The sequence below is a fragment of the Marmota flaviventris genome, chromosome 11 (assembly GCF_047511675.1).
Source record: "Marmota flaviventris isolate mMarFla1 chromosome 11, mMarFla1.hap1, whole genome shotgun sequence".
NCBI lineage: Eukaryota > Metazoa > Chordata > Mammalia > Rodentia > Sciuridae > Marmota > Marmota flaviventris.
Window position 1 is genome coordinate 6,928,968 of NC_092508.1, and position 21,666 is coordinate 6,950,633.

Consider the following 21,666-nt stretch of genomic DNA (forward strand, 5'->3'; position numbering starts at 1 on the left):
TCAACGAGTCCACGAGCTGGTTCTTGCTGGTATTTCCATTTATTACCGCGGCAGACAACTGCTCTGAAAGTGCAACGCCACATCCCCGGTCACAGCCGCTGCTCCTTCCTCACTGGCAAGTATTTGGAAGTTCACTCTTGGAGCTCTGTGGGCCATGAGCTTCTCTTTGGGTGGAAAATCATTGCCACTGCCAGTGTCACAGGGAAAACACACACACATGAACAGAAGGGTACAAAGAGAAGGGCACTGGAGAGGAGTAAGAGCCAATTTCAAAGAGAAGCCCCAGAAAAGGGGTTGGACAGAGCTGCCCCAACTGTGACTCCCTTTTCTCCAGTGGCAACCTAGCCTGCTGGTCATGTTAGCCCTGGCAGACCTTTATTCCCTCTAGAACAGGTGACACCGTGACCAAAAACCATAACCGTGTCACATCTTGGCATATCAGAGGCCTGTGGAGTCAAAATAAATGGAGAGACCTCTCAAGCTAGTTTGGAAAAAAGGGTCATGTGGATAAACTGACTATTCAAGCCATCACTTATGCTGTTAGGCAGAATATCTGAGAGAACCCTGGGGCAAGATGCTGCCTAACAGGGATGAGCCTGTTCTAACCAACATAAGGTCAGCATATTTTTGATGGGAAAAAAATAACTGTCAAATACTACAATGACCAAAGGAAGGGGAAATATGAGCAGCTCTAGAAAACAAAGGAGATTTAAAAAAATCTTAAAACAAACAAAAAAACCCCCAACAACAACAACAAAAAAAAAGAAAATGGCTAATCTATGGACAATATACCTAAGCACTAGGCCTCACAAACTCCCACTCATAAAACACACTGTCCACGTCCTCACACACCCACATGCACACAACAATCAAGTAGATGCCCAAAGGCAGGCAAATCCAAATGTCTGCTCTCTTTGGAATTTACATGGCAATCTGAGCTTAGGCAAAAGTGAAGACCTCCTGGGGTCTATTCAAATCTCCAGAGGCAGCCTTTGTTCCCCACTAGAGCCAATGTTGCTTCTGGCTTTGCTTGAGCCCTTCACAATTGTCTGTACAGCAGAATGCATTCTTCATATTCCTGGAGTTTCAATCACTATGAGATCTTCTTCTTGGATCTAACTTCATTTGTAATGGAAGCACCTCCCTCTTGGCCCTTGTACTCCTCTGTTTTCAGGAAGCATCCCCAGTGGTGATTTGAGGGGGTCAGGAGTTGGAAAGTGGGACGAGAGTAAGATAAATACAATAAGGGAATACCTGTTACTCTCATATAATTCCTAAGACCAAGTGGCAAGGATCCCTCAGGCTTCAAGGATACATTTTAAGGAGAGGCCTTAATTTAAGGTACTGTGATCTCTGCTCACAAGAGCCAAGTAAGACAGTGCTGCTCGGAGGCTGTGGGAAGACTCCTGCTCATTACTTACTTGAATCCTAGGTGTTCTTTTGACCTCTCTGGCTTCGGTCCTTCTGGGTCACATCACATACCTTCTCTGATGAGGGTCTGGTTGTTTTAGAAGCATACCTGCAGTGGCCTTCGCCAGCTCTGTGTGGGCATCATGCGTTAGCACACGTCTGCTACATACATACCCAGTGATAAGGACTGAAAGGAGGGTTCTCCAACCACCACAGACGGGCACAGCCATGCAAAAAAAAAAATCATTCACCCTTTCTCCAGGGTTGTAGAATATACACACTAAATGTTAATACCTGGCAATAGCCAGCTGTCACTTCCCTTCCTCAGTGAGGGGCATACAAGAACCCATAGAAGCAGGCTTGGCACACACACCCTGCTCATAGGGGAAAATGTTTCCATCACTGCCTTTAGCGCCAAATCCTGCGCTTGGGATCTACATTATCATCTAGTTCCCTCAAACTGGGTTCTGCTCAAGCTTACCAAGACATACTCTCTAAGCCATGCCAGTGGAACCAGCGTTCCCACCAGGTTATAATTCTAAGTGCAGCAGTGCCTAAGGAGGAGAGAGTCCCCATAGGAGGGAAACTGGAGAGCATAAGGCAGGAGAGAGGACACAAATTCCTGGGCAGTCATCACATCAATAACACATTTTCAGAGAGAGGTGGCCTGGGGGAGAGGATGAAACAAATGGTCCCAATAACTTGGTGGCAGAGCTGGTAGAGGCATTCGGTTACTCTGGAACTCTGCAGAAGCTGTTCCTCGATGCACAGGTATTCATAATACTGATAATGCTCATCCACAGCTCCGGCCTGTCCACGTGGTTACAGAGCCCTTTGCACAGCAGGAGAGGAGCGCAACAGAGGGCCTGGAAGGCGTCTGGACAGCACACAGCAAAATAAAAGGCTGCACTCCCCCCTCCCAGAAGCCCCTAAAAACAATGTCTATTACAAAGTCACGTTTTCCATTTCTCCGCTTTATAAAGTCAGCAATGCTGGAGGGTGTCTAGCGGAATCCGTCCTCCAGGAATGAGTGCAAAAGGGGAGCACATGGCTCACTGACGTCCCTTCAGCGGGTAGACGGAAGGACTGGCAGAGGCCTTCCATCCATTTCGGACAAACACACACAAACAGAAAAGGATTATTGCCAGCTTGTGTACTTTCACAATGTGATTTTTGTATTTCGAAAGCTTGAATTGTCCCTGAAAGAGAAAATGGGAGAAAACACAGCATTCAATACATGGACTGTCTAGACACAACCACACACAAACGGGGAGGACTCAACTCAAGCTCTTGGACTCTCCACACCCCAGGGCTTTCCTTCCTTGCCAGTCTAATGCCAAACAGTGACCTGCCTCCAAGTCCCTGCAAAAATTTCTACTCAGTTGTTTGCAATAGCAATAGATAAGAAACCATTCTAATGCAGATGAAAAGGCGGCTGGTAAATATCAATGTCATGGCACCCTGTACAATGCGACCCTATGCAGCTAGGAAAAAAAAAAAGTTTTCTCCTAATATGGAAAGATTCCAAAGATCCACTGATCCTAGAACAGTGTGTGTACATAGTAACCACGTTCATGTGAGTGGGTGGGGAATAAGGTTACACACATAATTGCTTGCTTAGACACTAAGAAACTCTTACAGGTTCCATAAGAATCCAGCAACAGCAGTTACTTAGGGCAGGGGACAGAAAGGGCACAGTAGAAATGGGGCAGATGAAGTAAAGTAAAGCACACAAGGGAGACACACTAAACCAAACTGTGCATATGATAAACAAAACCAATCCAGCCATATGATAAACCAACCCAGCCATCTTCAGTTTAAAACACAAAAGGAGGCTGCTCCAAGAGGCGCCCTCTAGGCACCTTGGAAACAGCTCTAATTTCCCAAGAAGTGTGAGGAGGGGGCAGATCTCAACACATGCACTCTTAGCAGCCTTTCACTGGACTCAGGCAGGTGTGGCCATTCATTAGTAAACTTTCCTGTCCTCACTAGAAATCCAATGACATCTTAGAAGGTCACAGCACCACCCCAATCTCAAAATTTCAGGGATTTTAAAGGCCACCTAGCTACTGCCCCAGCCTAGTGCTTCAGGTTCAAATTTGCCAGGAATTCTCATTATTCTAGTTTCTGAAGTTGCTATTTTCCATTTAATTTTAAATTTGTAGAAATTCTGGCTATTAACCAGACTTGTGATATTGGTCCAAAGTAAATAAATATTTAGAAAATATGCTAAGCCCAGACAAATGGCAGTTTTCACCTGCCCCTGGCTGATGGCAAAAGGACAAGAAGCACCAAGAGCCCTACTCCAAAGAGAATGACTAGTTAAGTAAAGGAGGGGTGTGTGTGGGGAGGTCGGGGGATGGGGTGGGATGGGCTCAAGCTGGCAGAAATTGGTGTTTCTGCCAAAGTCCACAGGTTTTTTTTTTTTTATAACTGACACGTATGACCATGTGATTCATTAGTCCATGGTTGCTGAGCATTTCAACTACTTTTGCTGAGGAAACCAAAGGTTGAATGTAAGGTTAATGGGGGGCCATATTTTTAAAAGACCAGTGTTATAAAAAAACTTTCTAAAGGTGGGCTGTGGTTGTGGCTCAGTGTTAGAGCATTTGCCTAACGTGTGAGGCAATGGGTTCAATCCTCAGCACCACATGTAAATAAATATAAAATAAAAGTCCATCAACAACTAATAAAAATATTAAAAAAAACTTTCAAAAGGATAGATCTCTTTGAGGTAACAAAAATAGCTAATACAGAATGACAAGGAATCTATTTGATCATACCACAGTGAAAAGCAGGCACATTCGCTGGCTGTGCATATCTCAAGGTATGATGTGCCATATCACCAAGCCTGCATTTCAGAGGACTGTTCATCCTACATACACGGAATGTTAAAGAAAGCAATTTTGTGAGAAGTTGTTCTATTCTACTTCTTTCCCTGTATGACCCCTCTATGTTCAAGAGCCACCGGATAGCACTGGTCTATCAGGACAGACTCCACTTTTTTTTTTTTTTTTTTTTTTTTGGAACTGGGGATTGAATCCAGGGGCACTCTACCACATCCCTAGTCCTTTTCATTTTTTATATTGAGACAGGGTTTCCCAGGTTTGACTCAAACTTGCTATTTTCCTGTCTCAGTTCCCCAGTTGCTGGGATTACAAGCGTGCAGCACCAGGCCCAGTGGGACACCACTCTTCTTGTTAGAAGAGTGAACAGACAGGTAGGGCTGTGGAAAGACAAAGTCTGAGGATTTTCTGACTGAAACTGTCTATCTTGGAGTAAGGGAGATGGCAGGTGGGGATCCAGCTGTCCACCTGTTCAGTGGTGTGAAGAAGAGGATTTTCAAGCTAATTATTGCCATAAGCTGCTCAGTTAATCTTCCGGAAAGAAATTTTGTACTGAAATAAAGTCTTCTTTCGTAGCAGACAAACTGAAGAGTTCTATCACTTTCCATTCAAATATTTAATACTTAGTTTAATTCTTTCTCTTATTAGAAGCCTGTTTATAGTTAGAAAACCTTCTAAGTCCTATTGTGTAAGATCCACTTGCAAAATGGAAATAGGGAGAACAGTAAACGAACCAGAAAGAATCCAGCTGAGTTTTCCCAGAGTCTGATTTAATAGAAAAAAGTAATGAGGGCAAGTGGCCTTGTGTTGGTGACAGCAAGGGCCTGTGGCTATGGTCCAACCTTTCTATAAAAGGGTGGGTGGGTTCAGAAAAGCTGGGTGCCAAATTTAATCAAAGAAATGTGTTCACCTCAAACCAGCTGGGGACAAATATTCAACTGAGACTTTCCTCCAGGTTGCAGTATAGAGATTAGGTGACAGGGAAAGGGAAAATGTAGATAAGAAGTGGCAGAGGTCACAGGCAATGTTTTTTTTCTCTTTATGTACTTTTGTTCTTTTAAAAGCAAATTAGAAATTCAAAAATCTACCATGAATTCCCCAAAGCTAGCCCCTTTGGTCCCTTGGCCCCCTGGCCCTCTGGTCGTGCGGTGATGGTGCAAGGGCTATGCTTTGGTACCAAACAGGACTCAAAGAATTCCCAGTCCCACAGCTTCTAAATTCACATTCCCAGAGGAAAAACTGTTAGCCAAATACTCAACTAGCTTCCTGATCCATTTTGCCTCAAAATAGTATTTCTAGAGAAAGAGAAAAGTCAGCTCTGGAATAATGAGCGAAAGCAGGAGTTAACTCCTAAAGGTAGGTGAGAGGGAGCAAGACTCTCAGCCAGAGAATGCCTCCCCTCTTGGAGTTACCTGTCACTGTGCTGGCACCCAGCAGGAACACTGAAGTAACTCCGGGTCCTCAGGTGAAAGCTGGGCATCATCCAAGCAGGAATCCTATCTGAGTCTCTGCCCTGAAGGGTGGCTTGGAAGGGGTGCTCACGATCAACCTACTGACTGACATGCACATTATCTTCAGGAAAACGTTCCCTGGCTATCAGCAATCTACCCCAGTAGACAGTCCTGGCTCTCTCCTCTCCTTGCATACTCTATAAAACTGCAAACTCCTAGGTTCAGTGGGGGTGAATTTCCATCTCATCTCCATGAGCAACCATGCCACTGTACCTCCCAACAATAGAGACCTCTGTTCTATGCAAGCCAGCCAGCTGTCTAGGTAACAGGATCCTATCCCAGGGGCTAGTTGGGATTTCTACTGAAGCCATGGTGAAAGAAGTGTACTTTTTGTAACAGAATTCAAATAAAATGGTCCTAAAATACTAGCAGTTATAGATAATGACATAAAATAGCTGATAAGGTGAGGACAAACATTTGAGGTTTAAGAATTATTTAAAGAGCAGTTGTTCTGCCAATTTTTTCACAGATCATGATCTTTTTGTAAATGGGGGGAAAAGGATGCGTAAGAGATGGCCTAAGTAGTGTAGGCTCTAACGTGGCAGATCAAACAACCAGAGCAGGGCATCCAAATCTTAGCACACCTTATGCTGAAAGCAAGGCTTAGGCAGTAGAGATGAAATATGAATTCCTCTAAAGACTGCTAAGGCAATGAAGTGAGTTGATTCTTTTGGTTCAAATTCGAACACTCTTCACTGACTCCCAAGACTGTGCTTCAAAGAGAACACCTAAACCATCAAGTGTACGAAAAGATAGGGAAGCCACAAAAAGAACAGGACTATACAAAAGCAATTATGCAAGTATATGGCTTTTCAAAGCAATTCAAAGATACATTTCTTGGGGGATTTAAGGTCTGCTAAAGGGAGAGAGGCTCATTTTAAGTTGTTTTTCATTCTGACTACCCAATTTAAATACTTTTTTAAAACTAAGATGGATAATTTTTTTGGGGGGGGGGCTAAATTGCTTAAGGTCTCAATAAGTTGCTAAGGCTGGTTCTGAATTTGTGATCCTCCTGCCTCAGCTTCCCAAGCTGCTAGGATTATAGAATTATAGGCATTTACCACTGTGCCCAGCTCGGTGGACCAATCTCTAAAAAGAACAATTATTTGATGTACTTTAAGAAGTAAACCCTTCCAACTGAAACCTTTCCTCACATTCACTGTGAGCACTCTTAAGTAACTTATCCACTATTAGAACTGACATGATGAAATGAAACTGATATTTCATTCCTTCTTTTGTATACTGGCAGCCATCTTGAAATTCTATATCGACAACATTTTGGAGAAAAGTTTTAAAACTGGAGTTTAAAAAACCAGGTGTTGTCATTTAAAACTTGAATTTATAATAATGAAATCAAACTATTTAAATGGGGCACCATCAGTGTGTACAGGAACCCTGCAACTGCTAGATCATAATGGTACCCACATCCTTGGCTACTTGCTTCTCTGACCCACAACATCATCTGTCTTCCAGTTCCTCTGAGGAAGGAAGATCTCCTCTTCTGGAAAAAACCTCATTTCCTTCCTGGGAAGGTGGGCTTCGAAGCAGCTATTGCAGTTAATGTGTTCTAACTTCAGAAATACCTTGTTTCTCAGGGATGGGAGTGGTAGAAGTAGCTTGATGTCCAGAAGCAGACTCTCATCTCTGGCATAAGCAAATGCTGGCCTTCCATCCATTCCCCCAATACTGAAAATATACCAAATCCTTCCGCTGCAGGGCCAGACACATTTATTTATTTGTGGTACTGGAGATTAAACCCAGGGATGTTCTATCACTGAGCTCTATTCCCAGTCCTTTTCATTATTTATTTATTTGGTTCTGGAGATTGAACCCAGGGGTGCTCTACCACTGAACTATATCCCCAGTCCTTTTTGAGACAGGGATTTGATAAGTTGCTTGAGAGTCTTGTAAAGTTGCCAAGGCTGGCCTTGAACTTGTGATCCTCCTGCTTCAGCCTTCTGAGTTGCTGGGATTATAGGCGTGCATTACTGTGTCCAGCTGGACTGGGTACTCTTTTGGTGGAAATGTAAACACTCTTGAAGTGAATGCTTTAGCTGTCCCAAGCTTCCCAATCTCGGTGTCCCTCCCTGCCAGAAAACATGTGCTGGTCCAGTTAAAGTACAACCTGCAACGGTCTTGAAATTCACCCCACCTACACTGACTTTCATTGTTAAAACTCTGAATTTGAATTTATATTAATCTTTCCTCACAACTGACAGACAACACCAGCAAACAAGAGACATACCTCTCACCTAACCCATAGTAGGGTCTATGGAACTGCCCTTTTAGCCACAGAATATTAGCAAATGGCTTAAAAATGGCCATATCTGAGCAAAACGAAAAAAAGTTTGAGGCACATTTACCATTATGAAATGTCAGCATCAGAAACTCAGAGGCCTGTTGGTCCATGGAGTTTCATTTTCCAGATGGGGACAGAAGCCTAATAAGGTAAGCGACCTGCCCAAGGGTTCCCCAGGAGTTATGACCAAGGAGAACAGGAACCCAATGGTACGGGGATTGTTGTTTGAGGCTCAGGGTAAATGGGCAGAGAGCATCCCCTTGGGAAAAGGGCTCCCGTGGCTGAGAGGTATGTCACAGAGTTACAGAGAAGGTAGACAAGGCCCTACCCTGAGTGTGAGAGACAGAGGGGGAGCGTCCGATCAGCGGCCGCTGCTGTTCACCAGGCCATGAAACTCCTCCCAGGCCCTGGCAAACCAGAGACAAAAAACACAACAGCACATTCATATCAAACACTTTGAACAGAGAGTAGGCACCATCACCCCACCTCCCACTCCAGATGCCCTTCAGGCTGAGTGGAGCCACAGGAGCTGGGACCAGAGCAGGGAGGCTCCCAGCACTTGCCCCGCAAGACAGGTGGGAGTAACTTGCCCCATGTGTGAAGCCTGGCCCTCACTATTGCTCAAGGACTTGCCAGTGCACCTTCAATGAGACTACAGGGGAATCCACCAAGGTCAGAGGTGCAGCTCAGCCATGACCAGAAACACTTTCAACTCACTGCAGCAAAAAACAGCATCACCTTCTTCCGAACTTTTCTGCCTCAGGCCCCCTAGAACAGGAGGTGGAGACAACCTGTCTTACCAGGCCTCATGCACGGGTACAGCCAAGTACTCAACTGCATTATGATGTTTAAAGATGCAATGAAGAAAACATACCATTTTCTTTTCCACACTTTCAATCTTCTAACTCTTCTAAACTCAGACCCTGTGTCAGGTACTGTTTTCTTAAAATGCCCACATAAGTATTATCCTAGAATTTAAGCTGTGTAGGTCATGGCAGGTCAAATTTCCAGGGGACAATGCTCATTACAAATTTCAGGCTGATTAACTCAAATTAGAAACTGGAGTTAGGAATGGAAATGTATTTGCAGGGGTACACATGCTTGCAGAGTGGTGCTCTCAGGATTGCTGGGTGAGGAAGGAAAGGAGGAAAACAGACTGCCACGGGTTCTGGAAGTCCCACCCACCTCAAGTGTCCTTAGAGGAGCTTATTTGCTATCTTTTTTGCCCTGGCCACTTCTCAGTCCCTAAGTGTTAAGTTCCCTAGGAATTACACATAAAATTTGGTTCTTTAAAATCTAAATTTATTAATAATTATTCCACTCTTGGTTTAAGTTGATGACAGCACCCAGGGTGACAATATGCCATGTCCCTCACTACATATTTAATGTTATGACCACACAATATACTTCTTCATCAGGTCTTCCACAGGTCACTTTTTTTTTTTTTTAAAGAGGGGGGCTGGGGATGTAGCTCAGTGGTAGAGTACTTGTCTAGAATACCCAAACTCTGGATTTAATTCCCAGCACAGGAAGGAAGGAGGTAGTGAGGGAGGGAAGGAAGGAAGGGAGAGAGGGAGGGAAAGGGAGAAGGGAGGGAGGGAGGGAGGAAGGGAGGAAGGGAGGAAGGGAGGAAGGGAGGAAGGAAGGAAGGATTTAATAGAGACCTAGTACAGCTTCAAACTTCTAGGCAATGTTTATACCAATTTCATTATTTCCCTCATTTGAACAGCAGCAATTATAATTAGTGGTTTATAAGAGAATGGTTTCTTCAGAGAAACCATTACTAAAGCTACTAGCATATACTGACTGAGTTGAGGAAAACATGAAGAACACTTGACAAACATGCCAATTTTTGCCAGCTCCCAAACTCAATATCCCACAGCAAGATGTACACTCCATAGCCCATTCTGGAGAGATGGTGATGAGGTACACTCTGTGAGCTCATGAGTGACATCAGAAGGTGTCACTGTACTCTTTGGTCCAAATAAACAAGGGCAAAGCAGAATCCAATGCCTAAGCAACAACCTAGAGAAACCCCTTTCTTTCTAACAGTGAGATTTAAGTTATTTTTTTTAAACAACTTAGGTGTTGACAAGATTATACAGCCATGCTGAAGCTTCATCTCATGCGTTGTTTTGTTTTCAGGAAGGCCCGTATCTACCACACTAACCTAAACAGAGCAGTTCACTGGGTTAAGAGCCTGCAACATGGACTTCAGAGCTCTCCTCTAGCCCATTCATTTGCCCTCCCATTTTCTTCAGAATTAACAACTGGGGTTGTGGCTCAGCGGCAGAGAGCTCACCTAGCATGGGCAAGGCCCTGGGTTCGATCCCCAGCACCACATAAAAATAAATAAATAATGATATTGTGTCCAACTACAACAAAAAAAATTAAATATTAAAAAAAGATATTGTGTCCAACTAAGAAATAAATATTTAAAAAGAAAAAAGAAATATCTTTACTGTACATTAACCCTTGGCATGAAGAATCTGGATTCAGAAATTCCCTGCATGGATTCAATGAAAGTAAAGTAGCTGGCCACAGTCTTTGGTATAATCACAGGAAAGTCAGGTGTGAATATTCTAGCTACTTTCTACCAGGCAGCCTAGGTATATTAGGTAAAATCAAAACTTTCTTCTTTTAAAGGTAAAAAAAGAGCAAGTTAAATGAAAAAAGTGACATATGACTAGAGTTGTTAAAATCAGACTCATGACATGGTAACAAAGAGTCCTTTCAAGTCCACTCATCCCACCTCACTTACCAGAAAGCAAATTCTGAGAGCAGAGAGATCATTTCTATGTAAAATCAAAGATCTCATTTCTACGTAATTCTATACTCTACCTCTCCCCACCTCCCTGAAGGGTCAGGGTGGTGCTCATGCAGTTTGACTCCTGCCAATCAGGACTTCCTTTGTTTTGAGTATTGGCATGGTGGCACAGAGCACAAAGACAAAAGCAGGCCAGTAACCATAATGGGGTGACTGAAGGGCATAGGCTATGATTTAGCCTTGACAGCAGAAAGGCTTGGGTGGTCCTTTCCTGTATATTCAAGTTCAGTATTGAAATATAACGATACCTAGACATGGCTAAGGAAAGTCCTGATAATTCAACCTGTCTCTCCTCTGGAATAAAGAGGAATCACTCCTCACAAAAGACCGTGCTGTTTTACATGGCTCTGTGCCCAGCTTTATCCTGATGGTCCTAAGATTCTGGCTATTATGAGGTCTATACTCAAAGCAGGGCGTAAGCCAGGCAAGTCACTTGATACAAGGTCTCAAACCTATGAGAACTCAACTAGCAACTGGCCTCATTAAATGGAATCAGGACCTGAGTAAAAACTGTCTAACAAGTTTCATACTTCTTAGGGGTAGTTGGCAATAAACAAGGACAAAAGCCCTCCCAGCAAAGCAGCTCATTACCCTCTTCTATGGGCCGCGAACAGTGAACATCTCTTGGCTCACCTAGGGTTGCAGCAGGAAAAGGCCACAAGCAGTGTATACTGGAGGAAGGTTGGCAAGTAAAACAGGTAAAGGACTAGAGCAAAACACAGCAAGCTAGAGGGAGGAGCACTTGACTGAAGAACCCAAGCCAGTCCTAAAAATACCCTCTCACCCTACTCTTTCAGGAGCCCTAACCTCCAGAATACTTGGAAGACCATTCTGGGCTCTTCCTTCATTTTCTTTGTTTTTCTCAATTTCCAGCAGCTGATATCACTTAATTCAAAGCAAAGCCACACCTATCAAAGATCTACAATGAACAAGCAAAGCAGAACCAGTTCTGACTTCTGCTCATTTGGGCCCAAGGGGTCTCAAGGTCAGTTTGGTGCTTTCTGAAGGACTCCTATTCTGGAAGCTGACATCAAGCTCATCCCCTAGAGTAGTTACAACGTAGCTGAAATTAAGGTCAATGCATGCAACATGACAGTGGAAGCCAGGAGGAAAGGGCCAGGTCTTTCTTTCTTTTTTGCAGTACTAAGGATGGAACCCAGGGGTGCTCTACCACTGAACTACATCCCAGCTTTTTATTTTTTATTTTGAGACAGGGTCTTGCTAAAAGGTGCTCAGGCTGACCTTTAACTTGGAATCCTCCTGCCTCAGTCCCCCAAATCCCTGGGATTACAGGTGTGTGCTATCACACCCGGCCAGAGGTCTTTTCTGACAAATGCTAAAAACACAGAGAACAGATCTTTCCATAAACCAGCAAATCTCATATATTCTACCAATTTTGGGAAATGCAATAAACAAAGAAGCAATGACACAAATATTCCCAGAACATCTGAACCCAAGGCACTAGCCCCAATGTGTGTTCTGTGGGATCCTGAGCCAAATGGAGATTGGAGTTGTCAGAATGGCACAAACACAGAGTGCCGCTGTCAAAGTGGAAGAGCCATCTGGAAAACAGCCTTACCACCACTTCCACTCCTGAGAACCTGTCAGGCATCCTGACCCAGCGTACCCAAAAATGACTATGTTTGATTTTGATGGTAGCTTCTAAGTAAAACTAAAGTAACTGAGGCTTGCTGAAACTTTCCAACAGGTTAGGGACCTGAATGCCAAGCTGCAGCACACAGAAGACAAAGCCACAAAGCACTCAAGAGGCTGGTATGTGCACAGTACAGTCTCCTGAGTGTCAAACTTACACCAGAGGAAAGCCCTCCCCACCCTAGACCCTGAGACACAGGAACACTGGGCTGGGAGGAAGGGAAGGTTATCAACATGAGATTGGGAAGCAGGACTAGCTCGAAGAGGAAGATGATCTGGCTCTACAGGGAAAGCAGAAAGGGAGGAGGCTGGCAAAGAATCTAGGGTTTGGGCAGCTTCATACCAGCCAGAACACCCCATTAGCACAAAGCAAGGAAGTTATGTGTATGTCAGCCACACACAGATAGAAGCGGGGCTTTACCTCCAAGCAAGAAATTATTTGAAGTAAAGGCAAATAGAAGTTAGCAAAGCAAAGGTCAAGGATTCCCCTTTCCAACCTTTACAGACTATCAAGCTGACTTCAAATCAGAAACCACTCTGGTCATCAACATTAGCTAGATGGGAACTGAATTTAAGTACCAGGAAATGGGGACTCACTTTGAGAGCTAGGTGTCACCTCATTATATCAGGCCTCAGCAGTCCTGGAACAAAGTACCACATGATACTACATAATGGGCTCATGGCAATGAGGCTGCATTCCCTGGATGGCGTTGCATGAGGTCTGTGCCATCCCTTAACATGGTGACAGTCAGTCCAAAAGGCCACATCTTGATGCACCATAAAGAGCAAGAGCATGAGACAAGCTAGTTTAGCACCATTTATTTGTGATCTCAGCTGTTGTTGTAGCTGCTGCGTGTCAGCCTGTTCTCAAAGCATAACATGCTCTTCCACTCCTCTTGTCCAGGACAGAAGGGTCTTCCAGGTGGCACGCCAACAGAACAAGAGACTCCGATGACGCCAGCTTCAATGATGGTGCCATCCAGAGAGGGAGAGGGTCATGGCACATTCAACCGCGGCTTCCAGAGGTTTTGAAAAAGGAGCCTTTGGGGGCCCAGCCTGCCTGGCATTCTAGTGAAAGTGCAAAAGGTAGCTCATTGGGAGAGGAAAGAGAGGAGGGCACAAGGGAAGGTGGCATCTGGGTCTCAAGGAGGGAGTTCTGGCCCTATGGCTGCAGGGCTGGAGTCCCAGAGGCAGGTCTCTGGGGAAGCAGCGTGCAGTAGGCCAGTCTTCCAGCAGACTATGGCAGAAGTCCGCATGCTCTCCTAGACTCCGGGAAGACTTACACATTCTACAATAGTTAGGACGAACTGCCTTGAGGCATTAGAAGGAGAACAGCAGAGAGGGGAGAGTTGATGAAAAACACCTTTCCCTTTCTTGCCTAGGTGCAAAGCTGGCTTTGGGGATGGGTGTGGTTGAGTGGGGTGGATCTTAGGATCCTTGAAAATAAAGTCCCAGAAAACAATGTAGATCTCTCCAGCTGGCCTGAAGCTGACCGGAGGGTAAAAACTGTGTCTATCCCTGAACAGACAGCAAGACAGATTATCCTGGAGAAGAACAGTGCTACTACCGGACTGCTGAGGCAAGCAACCAGGGCCAGGCTAGCTAGTAACTGCTGGTGGTTACAGTGAGTCACAGCCGGTCATTTGATTTTGAACCAACTTCTGTGGCAGTGTTCCCAGTTAAAAGCTGGCACTTAGCTGGTATAAGCAAACTCCACCCACACCATTACCTGTGAATCCTTAGGAAAGAATCCCAAATGGTCTGCCTGCTGAACAGAATCACTGGGCTCACTACTAGTCTTTAGTAAGAACAGCAAGATGATGACATTATTACTAAAGATGATGACAGTGATAATAATATTTGGCCCTAAAGGAGCCTTCAGAAGGCTCTGCCGAGGACCCTCAGTTATAGATTAAGTCAATCTCACCAAAGCCTTGTATTACTGTCCCATTTTACAGCTGGGAAAACTGAAGCAGAGTTGCAGAGAATCTAGCCAAAGGCACATACTGATGGGGGGCCACAGGAGAAGCTAAACCTATGGGCCTGGCTCCTAGCTGGCTGGCTTTCCCTCTGCTTTCAAGACAATCTGACAGCCACTCCCCATGCTCTTCTCTAACCACCTGAGCTTACTTCTGACACCTGATTGCTGAAGGAGCAAGCCTCACTGTGGACAGAGAGCTCCATTGCTCCAAATTTTGAGGAGAGGCCAAAGCTTCTTTCCCCTGTGCTCTCTATCTTCCCTTTGATTCTCCTCTCTCACACACTACCCTGATTCCTCTTCTACTTCAGCTCTACACACAGGGAATGGAGTCCTCATTCCTGATAAAAGTCAATTTCCCAGGATGAAGAAAACAGACTGAAGCTGACAGTTAAACAGACATGCAAAGTGGGATGAGGGATGGGTAGGGAAGAGGACTTCATTGTTAAATAAAATTATCTTTAAAAACATCCAGAAAAGGAAAGTATTTTGTCTTTTACTTTCAGAGAGTGATTAGTATAGGAAAGACAAGATAGCCTACTAGAAATGAAGCAGCCCTAGCAGTGCACCGGGTTTTTGCAGTAGGACTCTCTGCTCTAAAGCACCTTGCAGCGTAGGTGGGCAGGAAGCCTTGCCAACCAGAACTGCAGCAAGTGACCAGAAGCCTAAAGGGGGCTGGTCTGTCCCTTTTCCACAAGCCAGTCTCCTGTATGACCATATGCCTCTGGGCCCAACTATGGAGCTACTTCTGCTAAGCTCAGGGACCTGTCCCCCCCAGCACCCCCAACACGTACTTGATGCTGTCGGTGTGAGTTTTGTATTCCATAATGGTGTTGGGAGGTAGGTTAAGCACGCGCCGAAGCGTATCCCGGATTCGGGCTGTGGTTGCTTGGTCGCTGGCAGTCTTATTCCATATGGAAATAATGTCCTCCTATGGGAGGAACAGAAGGTATCATCAAAGCAAACCAGAGGCAGGAGGTAAGCAAGAGCAACACATGAAAGCAGACTGGCCTAGGGTAGCTTACCTGAAAGCGGACAGAGACCACAGCCCCACAGATCTCCTCCCCAACCATGAACTGTTCTCCCAGCATGGCCAGGATGAGATTCTCCCAGCAACGAGAGGCCAAGCCCTTCCGCAGCCGGATAATCCACTTGCCACCATTTTTATTTGCATCATCCTACAAAAAGAAAGAGTTATAGCTAAAATAATGGCTCATGACTTTTTCTTGCACATTAAACAGTAGAAAATCAAGAATCTTGGGCTGGGGTAGTGGCTCAGCAGTAGAGCGTTTGCCTAGCATGTTCAAGACCCTGGGTTCGATCCTCAGCACCACATAAAACAATAAATAAAACAAAGGTATTAAAAAAAAAAGAAGAATCTCTTAAATAGTAACAAATCTGGTTGTAATTTCTAGTTCTCCAAAATATTATTTTATAAAAACGTGGTAAGACTACAGAAAGGGTTGGGGTTGTGCCTCAGTGGTAGAGCGCTCGCCTAGCACGTATGAGGACTGGATTTGATTCTCGGCACCACATAAAAATAAATAACCTTTACTGGTTATTGTGTCCACCTATAACTAAAACAAAACAAAACAAGACTAGGGAAAAATGAAACAGAATAGCAGCAACAACAAAAAACAAGGCAGGGATTCTTGGTACAAGCCATTTTTTAAAAAAGGCTAAACTGGGGCTGCAGTTATGGTTCAGTGGTAGAGCACTTGCATAGCATGTGTGAGGCACTGGGATCAATTCTCAGCACCGCATATAAATAAATTAATAAAATAAAGGTCCATAAATATCTAAAAAAGTAAAAAAAAAAAAGGCTAAATAAAACAGATCTTTAAAGACTAATCCCTTTTAATTAGAACTACTTTACGAATCAAAATGAAATGTCATATTTCTTTTTTTTTTAATATTTATTTTTTAGGTGTAGTTGGACACAATGCCTTTATTTTATTGACTTATTTTTATGGGGTGCTGAGGATCGAACCCAGGGCCTTGCACGTGCTAGACAAGTGCTCTACCGCTGAGCTAGAAATGCCAGATTTCAAACAGACCATTCATTCATCACTTCATTTGCTACAATTTACTGAGTGTCACCAAGTATCAAGTACATAGATACAAAGCCCCAGAATCTACTTAGGTCCAATGTAGTACAGGAGACAGTTAAGAAAATTAACTACAGCCAAAAAGTCTGACAAGTGCTGCTGTAACAAGAAAACTGCACAGTAAGACAGAACCTGACAGCTGGAAACACTGAAGAGCAAACTTTTTTTTTTTTTTTTTTGTGGTGCTGGGGATGTGTATGTGAGGCAACCACTCTACCACCTGAGCTATATCCCCAGCCCAAGAGCAAATATTTAAGCTGGTCTTGAGGGAAACAGGAGTTTGCAGGTAAAGGCATTGAAGGCACCACAAAGAACATGCTTTTGTACTAACTGCACTTCAGTGGGATGTGAATAGGAGAGTCTAATTGCATAGAACAGATTTAGAGGTGATGGGAGATGAAGTCTGAAAGGCAAATAAGGCTTAAGGTCACATGAACAATAAGAGATGCATAAAAGCTGGGCAGTGTCTTATGCCAGTAATCCCAGCGACTTGGGAGCCTAAGGCAGGAGGATCACGAGTTCAAGGACAGCCTGGGAAAGACCTGCCTCAAATTAAAAAATAAAAAGGGCTGGGGGATGTAACTCAGTGAAATTGTCCCTGAGTTCAATCCCCAGTACCAAAAATAAAAACAAACAAACTGCATAAAATATGGGGAATGGGATGTATGTGGCCACATCCATCTTCTAGAAAAATGCCCTGGCATCAGAAGAGATGCTTTATGCTGGGCTGGGGCTGGGGCTCAGTGGTAGAGCGCTTGCCTAGCAGGGGTGAGGCATTGGGTTCAATCCTCAGCACCACATAAAAACAAACAAATAAAATAAAAGTTAAAGGTTATATTCTTAAAAAAGAAAAAAAGAGATGCTTTATGCCAGAGCACAGCCAACTAGTAGCTCAACTATGGGTCTCCAATTATGGCCTTTTATTTTCCTATCACTTTATACTATGTACAAGTATTACATACACAAATACACACAAATTCTATGGGAACAGGTAAGGGCAATTTAAAAAAATTCTTTAATGCTGTAACACCATCTGAGTTAACACCACCATCTTTAAAAACACCCAGCACCAACTCATACAATCAAGCAACAGCATCAGTGCCTTTCCCCAGAGGTCCAGATTCCAAGGGTGTAGCAAATAGTGCTGCAGTTGAGAGGACACTTGAAATAGTTTTAACCTTGGTAGGGCTTCAACAAACAAACAAACAACAACAACTTGCTCAAAAAAGCAGTCCAAGGCCCTCAGTCCTCACCTCCCACATGGGTTTAATTCCTTCTTTGAAGAGATGGAAGTCACTGTGGCCTGTCAGGTCCCCGGGACGTACCATGTGGCTATAAAACCTCCAGAACTGCTCCACCTGCAGAGAGAAGACCCCAAAATACCAAAGATGTATCTTTTCCTTTTTCTTTGAATTCATCCAAAGGTGCAAGAACATAGGCATAGAAGGCTCTGCTCCAGCTTTCCTCTTTGGAGGACACTTCCATTTGGAGCACTGTGTGGAAAGGAAGGTGTTATAAGAGAAAAAGCCTTAGTTTGATCAAAGAAAAATGTACCACTGGCAACACAAGAATAAACTCTAGGTGAGGACTGCTAGCCTCTGCCAGGAGCATGAGGTGACACCACGTCAATATGGGCCTTCCCACTGAAGAGGACTAGTTTTCTGTATGATGGAAATCCACTAGTCATGAGGTATGTAAGTACCACACAAACTCAGCCTGAATGCCTTTTTCAGAACGAAATCAATTCTTGATCAAAGACTGTTTAACTAGCAAATATAGCATTAGCTGGAACAAAATACATTTTAGTTTGTTTTTAGTTACTAAGTCTAAGCAACAGCAGCATCTGCATGTACTACTCTGTACCAGCATACCCTTACTAAGGCTAAAACGTACAAAATCAAACAGGATGAAGTCTCTCAGAGGTTATGTTCACATCCCTTTCCTTAGCTAAGAAAACTATTTCTCCTTGTTCCTCCTTCAGGTCTTCATAGAAAATGAGACATATTTCTCTATCAAATGTCTGCTCAATGATATTGATCATTCTGGTCCCATTTCTCTCATCAGTGTCTTGATGAGGGCACTATTGCTCTGTAATTTTCAGAGGATACCTACTAAGTACTGGCCAGTGAAGAGGCACACTTAAAAAGTAATAGCCTGAAGAGAAACTGCTGGTGTTTGTCAACACCAAGCTGAGGAGGCCAAATCAACACACAGCAAGACACCGTAATTGCATGATGGAAAATGGATACTGACAGACATTCAAGTCAAGATTTGATGATAAATGAGGAGAAACCAATCTTACACCCTTACTGTATGCAATGGCTGTCTCCTTCAGTTCCTCTCTGGAATAGGAACACGTTAAATGCTTTACACATATAAAACAAGTCAGGAACTAGTGCTATTTGTAGGACTTTAAGCAGTGCAATACCTCAGCAACTGCTAGGCTTAACTGTATACAGTGATTTGGAATATTCACTAAGTTGCTGAGGCTGGCCTCAGACTTGCATTCCTCTTGCCTTAACTTCCTGAGTCTCTGGGATTACAGGCCTGGCTAGATTACTGTTCTTCAGATTCACCAAGTGTTCACAACATAAGGACTGCCAATTTACTTGTACTGTCTAGCTTTCATTCCCACAGAGCAGGCAATTGAAACTTTAGTGATGGGATTCTGAAACATTAGAAAAGTATGTATACTTCAAAAGCTTAATTCTATTGTTCCCTCTGCCAAGAATTCCTTTCTCATAATATGTTCAAATTCTCTAAGACCCCAACTTCCTTGGAATTCCAGGTGCACCAGCCATACTTTTCCTGCAGTTCCATTCACTGTCTATTCTATATTAGAAATCCCTAGTCACACAGTGGGTATGCCTGTAATCCCAGCTGCCTGGGAGGGATTACAAAGGATCCTAAATTGAAGGCCAGCTTGGGCAACTTAAGCAAGACCCATGTCAAAAAAAAAAAAAAAATCCCAGACATGCCCCAAGAACAGGCTCCATAATTCTTTTTAGAACATTATTAGGGTCTTGAGTTCATTCAATGAAGTTTTTTCCAGCTCTGTGATACTAGGAATTGAACCCTTGCATGCCCAGCAAGCACTCTACCACTGAACCACATCCTCAGCCCCTTAAAAAACATTTCTTGAACCAAATATGCACCATTGTACAAGCTATTTGTAATATTTCAAACAAGCCCAAATTTACCAGTGATGAGGCAGCACCAACAAGTCATTTGCATAGGGCTGAATACTATCACCTCAGCATAGCAATATTGTTGATCTCACATTCAAGAGACAATTTATTACCAGTTAAATAGGTATATCTGACTAATAATAAATACAAAAATAAAGTTTGGCTAATGAGAACAATTTTAAATTGTAGCCTTTGGTCTTCTTTTTGGTGTACTGTGAAATCTTCCCTTCATATCCTACCTGAATTGAATTTCAATAGTGGCTCCCACTTAATCAATTCAGTAGCAGAGGACTTGAGACCTCATAACAGATACTTTATCCAGATCTCACTTTCCTCATTTGCAAAATATGGATAATATCACTAATCCCATAGGGCTATTTTAATGATTGAAGGAAATTACATAAAGTCCTATTATTTACTGTGTCTTAGCATATTAGACACAATAATGTCATGCCTTATTGCAATGTTTACAATTATAGTATTCTTTTCCAGTTCTACATTTGAAACAGGACAAATATGTCAGTAAGTTTAACAAAGTGACATATCCTGCATCTGCTTCTGTTCACAGACTGAATGTATAGCACATAGTTAGTGTGTAATAGTCTTTGTTGAACAGACTCCCATTAGCTTCAGTCAGTACCTCCAAGTTCACAAATCTAGTCACCTGGGAGGGAAATAAAACAGAACCTGGACACTATACTGATGGTACCCACAAAAACAATTATTAGAGATTTCATTTTCTTTCTAAACACAGGAAAAAGATGCTACTTTACAACAGTTACTCTCATGGCTAAATCCTAATAGAAAGCTCTTAAATACAAAAAAAAAAAAAACAAAAAAAAACAACTTTCAAACTTTGCTTTCAAATTTATTGTCTAAGTTTGTGAGGATGAAGACCATATAGTTTAAAATTTTGTGTCCCCCAATTACACTCTGCATATAAGGACTCAACAAATATATCTGCTTAAAAAAAACAAAAAACTGTCAGCTGCAGCCAGGCATGGTGGCTCACACCTGTAATCCCAGCAACTTGGGAGGCCAGGGCAGAAGGATCACAAGTTCAAAACCAGCCTCAGCAACTTAGCAAGGCCATGAGCAACTTAACAAGACCCTGTCTCAAAATTAAAAAATAAAAATAAAAAGGCTGGGGATGTGACTCAATGGTTAAAACACCCCTCAGTTAAACAAACAAACAAACCTGTCAGATGTGCACAGCAGCACAGCCTATAATCCCAGCAATTTCAGAGATTGAGGCAGGAGGATCACAAATCCAAGGACAGCCTGGACAACTTAACAAAACCTTGTCTCAAATAAATAAATAAATGGGCTGTGGGTGTGGCTAAGTGGTAGAGCATCCTTGAGTTCAATCCCTATACCACAAACAAAAGGAAAAAAAATTTTTTTTGTATTATACCCTTCTACGGTTAACTGTGGATGTCTAATGAGAAACCTAAGAACAAACAAGTCTGACCTTGGAGACTCAGGTTAGTCAAGTAAGGAAAGCAGAATGTTAAACAAGTTTTACCAGGAAGGTACATAAACACAGCCACAGAAACACAGGCATGAGCATTCTGCCAAGGCACACTCCATTAAACCACTAAGTACTTACAGAGGCAAAGGTGCCAATCTGCTTGATATTCTGTTCATAGCTCTGAGAGCTGGTGGGACGGCCTGGGGTCCTCCTGGAGTACCAGAATGTATAGTTGTACTGCAGGGGATGCTCTGCTGGTCCAGGAACAACAGCCTGGAAAGTAAAAAAGGGTGGGTTCGCCTAGGCATTTGTCATGCACTCTGTAACTCTGAAACATTTAACAGTGTTATTCCCTACTACTTTCACAATTAAAAA

At 43.3% G+C, this 21,666-nt stretch overlaps 1 protein-coding gene across 2 annotated transcripts in view; it reads right to left on the reverse strand.

The window, feature by feature from the left end:
• Positions 1-20: 20 nt before the first annotated feature.
• Eif4e2 (eukaryotic translation initiation factor 4E family member 2) overlaps positions 21-21,666 on the reverse strand; it is a 28,049-nt gene continuing 6,403 nt past the window's right edge. The window contains exons 3-7 of one of the 2 annotated variants that reach the window (XM_027941683.2): positions 21,430-21,564; positions 17,886-17,990; positions 15,550-15,702; positions 15,319-15,455; positions 21-2,609 (exon numbers count right to left, since the gene is read on the reverse strand). In XM_027941683.2, coding sequence (XP_027797484.1) covers positions 2,570-2,609; positions 15,319-15,455; positions 15,550-15,702; positions 17,886-17,990; positions 21,430-21,564 — 570 coding nt within the window. In that variant the 3' untranslated portion in view covers positions 21-2,569. Of the gene's footprint in view, positions 2,610-13,350; positions 13,615-15,318; positions 15,456-15,549; positions 15,703-17,885; positions 17,991-21,429; positions 21,565-21,666 lie in introns of those variants that run through there. The other variant, XM_027941682.2, reaches the window with a different exon arrangement.